Source organism: Pygocentrus nattereri, chromosome 8 (genome assembly GCF_015220715.1).
Source record: "Pygocentrus nattereri isolate fPygNat1 chromosome 8, fPygNat1.pri, whole genome shotgun sequence".
Taxonomy (NCBI): Eukaryota; Metazoa; Chordata; class Actinopteri; order Characiformes; family Serrasalmidae; genus Pygocentrus; species Pygocentrus nattereri.
In genome coordinates this window covers 40,595,536-40,606,136 of record NC_051218.1, presented here as the reverse complement: position 1 = coordinate 40,606,136, position 10,601 = coordinate 40,595,536, and the positions used below count along the sequence as shown (strand labels likewise).

General features: G+C 40.4%; 1 protein-coding gene across 2 annotated transcripts; it reads right to left on the bottom strand.

The window, feature by feature from the left end:
- Positions 1–1,091: 1,091 nt before the first annotated feature.
- Positions 1,092–10,500, bottom strand: si:dkey-74k8.3 (transmembrane protein 109). Of its 2 annotated transcripts, XM_017692133.2 has the most exons (4): positions 9,602–10,500; positions 8,261–8,320; positions 4,337–4,439; positions 1,092–1,554 (listed from the first exon to the last, which is right to left on the bottom strand). In XM_017692133.2, the coding sequence occupies exons 1-4, from the start codon at positions 9,818–9,820 to the stop codon at positions 1,193–1,195; spliced, it is 744 nt and encodes a 247-aa protein (XP_017547622.1). In that variant the 5' UTR covers positions 9,821–10,500; the 3' UTR covers positions 1,092–1,192. The 2 variants fall into 2 exon arrangements, with proteins under 2 accessions (XP_017547622.1, XP_017547624.1); XM_017692135.2 differs by lacking the exon at positions 8,261–8,320.
- Between the last annotated feature and the right edge of the window lie 101 nt (positions 10,501–10,601).

Genomic DNA, 10,601 nt, shown 5'->3' with positions numbered 1-10,601 from the left:
GTTTTCTACGGAGTACAAATAAAAATAAGGTGTGGGCGACTTAATAAGGTGTGTGAATGAGATGATTAAGTTGTGGCCATGAGTTAGGCGTGGGAACAAGATCACAGCTTACTAAGTCATGGCCACTCATTATTATTATTTATACAGGTTATCACCAGCGGGGCTCCATAGTTTTCCTTTACACTGTATCAGAAAACGGTTTATTAGTTAAAGCAGCACTATGTCATATTTTTGTTAAAACCTGAAAGTAGCATTACTGAGTATGAACACCTTAAAATATGATGTGTGCACCACTGTGAGTCACCCAGTAAAGCCTGAAACCATCTTTTAGAACTCACAGGACTCGGGACGAATTAGGCTCAAGTTTTTAGGATTGCGACAAACATATTTACATATTTACGCCACATGCACAAACTCAAAAAGAAGGTTTGGTTTGATGTTTAGATCCTTCACCAAGTTTTGACTTTTTTGAGTTTTCTTCGAATTCTCTTTCAACACGCTCGCAAAAGTCTGATTCACATACTTGTCGGGGGCAAAAGCACAAGCAACATTACAAAAAGTTTGCATGCAATTGCATATCGCCACCATAGAGGGCTCCAAATCCCCAAATCCTACATAGTGTTACTTTAAAGCTGTTTAACTCTTTTGTCCACCTGGTGGACAAAAGTACAAACTGCAGCTATAAGCGTACCCTGATGCTGCAGCAGGGTTTTAGGATAAACTTTCCTAATCGGTCACTTCCAGTGATTTGAAAACATGTTTCTAAAGTAGTAAAGGTGATTAGTAATATATTATATATTATAATATATTATGAATTATGAGCTTGTTAGCTGCATGATCCTCAAAGCTCCAGCACAAAACTAAACAAGAACTTCAGACACCAAACATGCTCAAAATTGACAGGCTAATCGTCAATCGGTGCAAATTCACAAAACTATTTCTTTAATAACAGTAAATTTTTTTTTTTTTACTAAAGTGAGGCTTTCTCTGTTTCTCTGCTAACTTAAAGAGCTAAACTGAACATAAAATATTTATGTGGACGCTAAAGTAAACAAGTTCAGGGATCCACAATAAATAGTTTTCCACTCAGCAACACACCAAAATACTGTTTTATTCCAGTACATGAAGTCCCATTGTTTACATGGCCACCCTCTGCTCTTTTCCTCTATCTCTTGTTTTATTTAGTCGCACATCACTCCGTTTTCCTCTTCTCCATCACTTTGACTTTTCCTTCCAAGGTGCTCAGCCGATTCTCCAGACAGGCCGAGTTTGTCCCACTAACGCTCCCAGAGGCCACACTCACCACAGCACAGAAAATGACCAGTAACGACACCCGCACTGCTGTGATGTCGGGCGCTGCAGTCGGGTCACTGATGATCCGGATGAAGAGCCAGACGACGACGATGCTTTTCACGAGCCAGAAGACTCGCCTTAGCAACGATACTCCAACACGCAGCACAGCACACAGCAGCCAGTAAGCAATCACTCCCAGCAATGCGCACTTGACCACCGAGGACACGCCCTCAGCAGTGAAGTGTGGGATGGACACTGGATCTGGAACATCAGAACAGAGAAAGATAAGAAAAAGAAAACGTTGAGGAGTCCAGGATGTCACGCTGCTCTATAAGCTCTAGATATCAGTTGTTTGTGATTCATAGACTTTACTATTCAAAAAGTCAGTCTGCGATAAATGTAAAGCAGACGAAGGATCTCTGGTCACTTGCTCTGGTCTTGCTGGCCTTATTGCAGAACTTCTGGTTAAGTATTTTTCAGAGGCTCTCTGAAATGCTTAGCACACACATCCTGTCCCTCTCATTGCGATCTGTAGATTCTCCAATTCAACGTCTACCTTCCCATATGTTCAACAAGCTTTAATGGATGGCATGTTTGCGGCTAAAAGGGTTGAAAGGTCTTTTAAATTGGAAATCAGCTTCTCCACCATGTTTTAAACACTGCTCATCAGTGAAGCTTGATATTTTTACAATGGAGAGGTCGCACAGCCGTGACTCGGGAACTCTAAAATGACCCTAAATGCACTTTTTGTTTCCTTCTTTATTCTCTCTCCCCTCCTTTTTTTGGAAACAATTAATGGGTTTTTGGGCTGCATCAGGTTTGTGTGTTCTTAGTTTGATGTTTTTATTTAAGTGATTTCAAATTTGAAAATAAAACATTAACAAAAGAATAAAAAACGTTTAAAGAGCGCTCCCTCCTACAGTGGAGCTGCAGTAGTCTTCAGTTTAAAGACTAGGAAAACCTCCTTCTGGTGGTGTATTTTGAAGGTGGCAAGCCCTTTAAAAAAACTACAGCTAGTTTTGGGTGGATTTCTGAGAGTAATTTAAAATGACAAAACGGTTATTTCAGTTTTTTTTTTTCATTAGCTGGTGAATGCAGGAAGAAGCTATTAACGTTGAAGCTGTAAAACCTGGCTATCTAAACATCATAACTCAGTTTGACTCCTTTTCTTTGGCTGAAAAGGTAAAAACCTGTCTTTACATTAAATAAAGATAGCATTTCTGTTTTCCTTTATGATTTTGAGTAGCTAGGCTAGCAGTCAGGGTTGCTTGACACCACAGTGATTCCCAGTGCTTGTATGACGTATTTGCATAATGCATGCTGGGTAATGTAGTGTGAGAATATTAATGCATTAAAACAAACAACAGATACGTGTGAATTCTAACAAGTGAGGCTGAGGCATGCGATGACGCGCTACTGTAAAACAACACATTAAAATGAACTAAACATGTATTTGGCTTCTTGCATACAACTTTCTATAATTATTTTGGATTATTTATTTTTTAATTCATTTAATTAATTCATTTTTTGAAATAATAGAGGCTGATCTCGTCAAAAAGATTCATCTGATTTCAAAGCTCCATGCTTTTATAACCATGAGGTGTCTAGGAACCACTCACAATCCAGTTGAAACAGGGGGTCATAGAGTTTCTGACTGTCAGTGGAAGATTCCTCCCTTCAGTCTGAGAGGAGATGAGACCCCTGAGCAGAAAGCGTTCTGCGTTCTCCACTTCAATAAGAGTGAATCCGTCAGAACTGTACAGCCTGATTTTCATGGGCAGTGAATCTCCAGCAGCTCAGAGCGTTCGCCGTTTGCTCCACAGCACTGGATGATCTCCGAAATCACACTGAAAGAGCCATGAGTGCAGCGACGCCTGACACGCTCAATCCAGTACGGGATGAGTTTGACTGGTGCTGATGATGTCCGTACAGGAGGAGGAGGAGGAGGAGGTTCAGACTGAGCACTTGTAAAGTTACATAATAAACGTGTTAACATGCTCCTTATATATTCTACAACTTACTGCATTGTTCTAATGCATCATTTACAAGTGAAATAAATCATTTTGAAAGCAGATGAATCTTTTTGAATCACCTGTAATACAATTTCTGGGACAGTTTGATGGTTATATTTCAAGGTAAAGTGTACAGGGTGAGTCAAAAGTCACAGGACAAGGTTTTATTTTATTTTTTATTTTATTATCAGCTTTTATCTCTGGGGTCATCTCAAACAAATTGTGTTTGCTGAGAAAATCTGCAACAAACACCACCTTCAGCACTGCATCGTGGAGGCTTGTGACAGCATAAAAAAATTAAATAAAACAGTGTCCTGTTACTTTTGACTCACCCTGTAGTTATTGTGGGCTGGGCCATGCAGAAATACGAGGTGCTGTAGATTTGCAGGTTTGATTTATCTGAAACATGCATACATGTTGTTGTGAAGGACATTTTACCTCTGTCTAAAAATATCTTTTACCTTTAATTTACATGCATGTTGCATATTGTATAATGGAATACTAGTGGGAAACAAATGGCTCACCCAATCACCAAAAATAGGCTAGAAACATCATTATTATAAGTAGTAGTAGTAATAGCAATAGTGGTAAATATAATAAACGTTTGTGATATGAAGAGTACTTTTGTTTGATATCTAACACCAAATAAACACTTACAAAAATAGACCAAACTAATACCGGGCGACTGAAAAAGGGTGTTCCTTTCTTTGTCTCTGAGAGTGCGTGCCTGAAGGACAGGAATTTGTTTTTCAGTGCAGTTTCTAATTATGAGGCTGAGCTGGTGACAAAGTCAGTGGTTTGTGTGGTTTGGACAGTCCCCTGAGGCGCTAGCAAAATAAGTTCACTCCTTTCTTGCGCAACCCTGGACCCTGAACCTGTATGGGCTTGAGAACAACTTGTTCAACAGATCACTGTCAAACCATCCCACTGTTGTATCGTTTGTGTTAACTGACTTGTTTCTCACAAAAATGAAGCCTCAGATCCAGCGTGCTAAACCACCTTGTTAAAGAAGAAAAGTTAGGGCTACTCACCTCCCAGTCCGGTTGCACGAAGAATCTCGGACACATAAACAGCGATGACATTCAGTCCGCTGGCAGCTCCTTCTGCCACAAACCGGAGCACCATCTCCACAAACTACACACGGAAGGACAGAAACAGAAAGAGGGGTCCAATCAGTGACGTGTCCACTTTAAGAGCATGGCAGAGTGGATGGTTGTGAATGGGGTGGGCTTTAACTACAACGAGATAACAGTAGTGCTTCAGCGATCATTAACCAGACGCTGCTGGAGTCACTTAGACACACAATGAGATTCAATAAGCACCGACATGATAAAACCATCAGTTCAACTAGATTTGGGTTTGTGAAGAATAAATAATTGTTACTAGTTTATTAAGTACATCTATTTCATACCTACATTCACTGGCCATTTTATCAGAAACACGTACCACACTGGTGCACTTTATAGGTTTACAATCACAGACTGTAGCACAATTTCTCAGCCTCACTTTACACCATCCACCAATACAAAGGAACTACCATGGGACTACCAGTGATTATTTGGGTGGTGGACCATCCTTAAGAGAGCAGTGACACCAACCAATGGTAGTGGGTATTGCAGTAGCACAATTGGAGATGGTTTTAAAACATCAGAGTCACTGATGTTTGAGGACAGTCAATCAACCAAAAATATCCAGCCAACAGAATCCTGTAGTCAGAAAACACTGACGACTGATGAACTATGGGATCACTGACACAGACTACAAATCACTGCCAACTTTATTAGGTACACCTTGCTAGTAAAAGGTCGGACCCCTTTTTGCCTTCAGAACTGCCTTAATTCTTCGTGGCACACTTTCAACAAGGTGTTGGAAACGTTCCTCAGAAATTTTGGTTGGTTATTTGAGTTCCTGTTGTCTTTCTATCATCTGGAACCAGTCTGCCCATTCTCCTCTGACCTCTCACATCAACAAGGCATTTTCGTCCACACACCTGCCGCTCACTGGACATTTTTTCTTTCTCTGACCGTTCTCTGTAAACCCTAGAGATGGTTGTGCATGAAAATCCCAGTAGATCAGCAGTTTCTGAAATACTCAGACCAGCACATCTGACACCAACAACCACGCCACGTTCAAAGTCCCTTAAATCACCTTTCTTCCCCATTCTGATGCTCGGTCTGCACTTCAGCAAGTTGTCTTGACCACCTCTACATGCCTAAATGCATTGAGTTGCGGCCATGTGATCGGCTGATTAGCTGTTTGTATTAAAAAGTAACTGAACCGTACCTAATGAAGTGGCCGGTGAGTGTACATAGGAACAGGTGTCTGTAACTACACCTGTGTAACCAAGTAATCTGTCACAGTGGATAGTTAATGCACATGGCTGCACTTGATACCCTAATACCAGCGTAACATACACACAACACCGTCAGAGTCAGAAGGTCCCGTCAGAGCACCTGCTGTCAACACACACATATTAGTATCCCAAAGTACAAAACCGTTCTTAGAGACAATTTGTGTTCCTTTAATGAGTTTAAGGAAAGGTTTAGTACTCTTTTTCTACAGTGGTGGGTCTTATAAGCAACACCGGTGAGTGAGCATAAAGGGCGGAGGTGCAGAGACAATTTATCTTATAATGTTGATAAAAGAAAAGAGATGGTAGTTGAATTCCGGACTCGCGGTAATCACTCTCCACCGCACATCAATGGTTCAACTACGAAGAGAGACAAAAGCAAGAACTTCCTTGGTGTGCACATCAGCAACAACCTCACCTGGACCCTCAACACCACCAGCCACTTCACTTCCTCCAAAAGATGAACAGAGCAAACCTGCCCCTTCCATCCTCACTGCATTCGTCATGGGGACAGTGAAGAGTGTCCTGTCCAGCTGTCTCACTGCCTGATATGGGAACTGCACTGAGAATATTGCTGGGGTGTCTTCCCCAAAACACTTTCAACACCTCCTTCCACATGCATACATATATATGAAGCCCATATGTATGTAGTTTTGTCCTGTGTAGTTTTTAATGGCTTGTGTATTTGTGTATGTCCTGTGTGATGTGCTGCTGTTGTGTGTTTGGGTCCCTGAAGAATGGCATTTCATTCCAAAGCATGCAAGTTATATTGAGGAATGACAATAAAGACCACTTGACTTAACTTCACTCCTACCATGCTGCAGTAGTCAAGATGGCAAAATATATTACATGATATATATTTTATAATATATAAAAAAGACATACTGCATTTTACATACTGCGCCCAGGGTTATTACAGTTTATTAAAGTTTCGGTTTGGAGATACAAAGTTTCATTCCAACAATAGCTATATATATATATATAGTTTAACTTAACGCATCCCTGACCCACTGACTAAATAAAATAGAAGTGCTTTATTTTTTTCAGTGTATGAAAATAGTGTTTACGTGGATCCTTTCTGTTTGTCCATCTTTAAGGAAAGTTGGAGCCAAGCTCAGTCTGTTGTGCTGTTAATTTATTCTACCCTTATCAAATGTCTACTGTTAACTAAAAACTAAAACTAACATTAAAATTAAATAAAAACTAAACATAAAATAAAAATTTCTACTACACCTTTAATAAACTGTAATAACCCTGAGCGCATGTAAAACTCAGGTTTTTTATATATTATAATATATATATCATGTAATATATTTTGCCATCTTGCCTACTGCAGCATGGTAGGAGGGAAGTTAAGTCAAGTGGTCTTTATTGTCAAGGAAAAAACATACTTTATTTTTAATGTAAGTCAGTGGAACCAGGCGTCTTTCCAAATCTTTTTGGGATGTTTCGTTTGGTCCAGTCATCATGAAATTTACACACAAAGTAAAGGCCCACATGCATTTTCAAATTATGTCAAAAACTGAAAAATGACAAAAATGGAGATACGTGTTCAAATTTGATGATGGATGAAACAACACACACGAAATTTCATCCAAAGTGACTTGGGGTGGGGGTGGGGGGGCATTTCTCCATTTAATTCTATTTAAAGTTAAGAATGATTTTCCTTGTCCTGTAAAGTTACCTCTTTGGACATACAAGGTTTTGTTCAATATATATGCTCAATATAAAACTGAAATTTGCAGAAAAATTCTGTATTTAAGTGTGTTCTCCGTAAAGGATTGCTTAACTCATTTTCAGGTTATAAATCTACAAACCACCTCATTGGACTGGAGGTATACAAATTTTTGCATACAACTCTAACCGTGCTCTCTTTATAACGAAACATGCAGCTGGTCGACGCTCTTTAAGGATGCGTCCACGACCTTCTCAAAGCACAATGTGATGCAATTTATTATGGATAAATGAAATATCATCATATTGTGCACCGTTACTACCATTTCAATGTGGTCAGGGTTGGTCCAACATAGTCCCTTTCAACAGACAGACAGGGCAGAGGCAAACCAGTGCAACAGAGGAGCTACAGTCAGTAACGGTAAACTTACAAAGTGCAGGTGTTTCCGATACAATGGCCAAATAATGCATGTACAAGCTGGGTGTACCAGAATGTGCAAATGTATATTTCTCTCGTGTTGTGCATGTGTTTTGTGTAGCGTGAGCACAATGAGGAGTCTGTAAAGGACATTTGTTCAAGATTGTCAGAGTGACAGCTGAACACCCGCCGCCCTCCCTTTACACACAAAACACGTACAGATGACCACCATGCACTTGACACTGCACACACTTACAAATATACTACCCTCTCTGATACAAGGTCAGCTGCTCGTTTGCTGAACACTATGGTATTTAACACCTGCTACATGCGCACACACATTCGTCTGTGTTTCAATATGACAGATGGCCAGCTGGACTAAATAAAATCACAGTGCACAGGAGGTTCTGCACAATACACTTCCACACCTGTTGCTTTCATTTCACACATGCTGAAACGGAGCATGTACACAAGCTAAGCAGTCAATCCACATGATCGCTCTGCAGCTCTTACCATGGCAATAGCACTGACGTTGTCTGGCCCAAACACTGATTCAAGGTACCCTACTGCTTTCTGGGTCAAAAAGAGAAGCAGGGAGTTGGGTGAGGAGATGGAGGGGGTGGGGAAGCACAAGAGAGGATGAAATTAGGGCAAAGGAGAGGAGGGGCGTGAAAGGGGGTTAAATGAGGATTAGTGGGTATGCAGGGCGAGATGAGAGGGGCATAGAGAGGGAAGGAGAGAGCAATGAACAAATTTATACAACCCAGATGGATTCAGCAGAATAAAATAAGAATAAGACGTTAATCTGAATCAGTACTTGTTAAGAAATGGGAAGGATTTAACTGAGGAAACAGGCCACCTTACACAAACTCCACCTTACACAAAAATTCACTTGTTGAGACGTAAACAAAATAGTTCAAAATGGTCTGCAGTCAGAAGTTGTGTGGAAACTTGCATTGTAGGGAAACTTACTTGTCTTTACAGTGGTGGTGACAGGATCCAGGGGTGCAATGTCTACAACACTAAATTTAGCCATTTTATCTATTATACAAAATGACCACTGAACTTGGACGTCTTCAGAGTTTTTGTATGTATCGCTGATTAAGGCAAATCAGCAATAAATTCAGAAAAAAATATGTTTTCTGTGGGTAAGATTTTGCCTTAGAACACCCTTCACATTATCCTGTAATATCAGCATAAAGCTGTCTTGAGATAACAAGATAACTATCTTGCGATATCAAGATAAAGTTGTCTTGAGATAATGAGTTAACTATCTTGTGATCTCAAGATTACCCAGTTGTTATCTTGAGATCACAAGATAGTTAACTCATCACATCATATCATAACTACCTCATTGCCTCTCCTGACCTCCTTACACACTTCTTCGCAAGGAATTGATTTATTAATAAATATTGTTTTTTAAATTTTTTAATTATATCTCAAAACTATTGTTTTCAGACAGGCTGTTTATCTGTAAATATTTCACTGAAAAAACTTTCTGTGGAGTAGCTTACAGATATTAAACGCTTCAGACGTCTGGTTCCCATCATCACCACTGTGAACAACTCTACATCTCTCTAGAAACATTTCCCATGAAAACCACTCTGGATTACTGCACGAGTTAATTTAATTCTGCAGAAAATCGTCTTAAAACGTCCTAAACATACACCTCCGCCATGAATACATTAGAATGCATTTTAAGCCAAAACTTAAGAATATATATATATAATTTTTTTTACATACACACATATATATATATATATACACACACACACATGGATTTGTTTACAACACAACAATTTAATTATGTCCCATTTAAGCGATTAAACCAAGGTTCGTTTGGTTAAAGCTCACCTCACTACACGCCTTCATGACCTGCGTCCCAACCACGGACTCCACGTAGCCGAGAACCGGGACCATGTATTCAGTGAAGGAGGAGGCGAAGCTGGGCGAAGCCGCGCTGGGGGGCTCCTGAGGCTGTGAGGCGTCCTCACGGCACCCCGCGGTCACAGCCAGGAGGAGCAGGCCCAGCCAGGTCTTCCAACACGTTAAGGCACCGGTGTGGTAAGACATGCCGTTTTTTTACCACACCAAAACTGACTTTTGTGAATCGGTTAACGTATAAATGTGAAATAGTTCAAATTATCCTGCACACGAATATCAGCCAGCACAAACAGCTTTCTAAATACGGCAATTACATAAATAAGTGCTGCAATTATAGCCACAAAAGACAGGTGACGGTCTAGATCAGTGCTACAATCAGTAAACACGCAGTAACCGCCAGAAATATAGTCCAATTATGAATTATTGAGCTTCACAAATCATGCAGTCCAGTGAGGCGCTGGGTTTCCTCACTCTGTATTGGGCAGAGCTTAATAAAGCGCATCGGATTCACGCCAAGACCACTCCAAAATAATCCCCCGTTGACTATATTTGGTATTGAAGGAGTTAAAATTAGCTCGAAGTAAAAATAATAATCCTTACATTTGGACTTTGTCAGTTTAAAGAAGAAAATCTTGTTCTTATCTGGTTATAAAATGTCAAATAAACGCTCCACGTTGCAGAAAAGCGTCTAAACCTGCCCGGATTGTTGCAAACGCAGGAGATAAAAGCTGCTCATATAAAGTCTACTAGTTCTGTTCTCAGAAAGTGTTTAAAAAAAGGGAAAAAACTCCTGGTCCTCCTTACTGGCCGCTTCTGTCCTCTTTTGACAAGTGTGCAGGTGCTGAACTCGAAGCCTTCCTACTGCAGAGTGTGGCTGTATGGAGAACAGCGGGAGGGAGGGAGGCATATGGAGGATTAAACCCCAAACAAGGAGGAGTGTTCACTCGGGGAAGGAGACCATACAGGGAGC

Bases quoted from the DNA above. Each gene is read 5' to 3' on its own strand.
- si:dkey-74k8.3 (XM_017692133.2), bottom strand. From the start codon at position 9,820: ATGTCTTACCACACCGGTGCCTTAACGTGTTGGAAGACCTGGCTGGGC. The intron at 4,440-8,260 runs GTAAGAGCTGCA...TTCCGTGTGTAG, and splicing joins ACGTCAGTGCTATTGCCATG to TTTGTGGAGATGGTGCTCCG. The intron at 1,555-4,336 runs GTGAGTAGCCCT...CTGATGTTCCAG, and splicing joins TCGTGCAACCGGACTGGGAG to ATCCAGTGTCCATCCCACAC.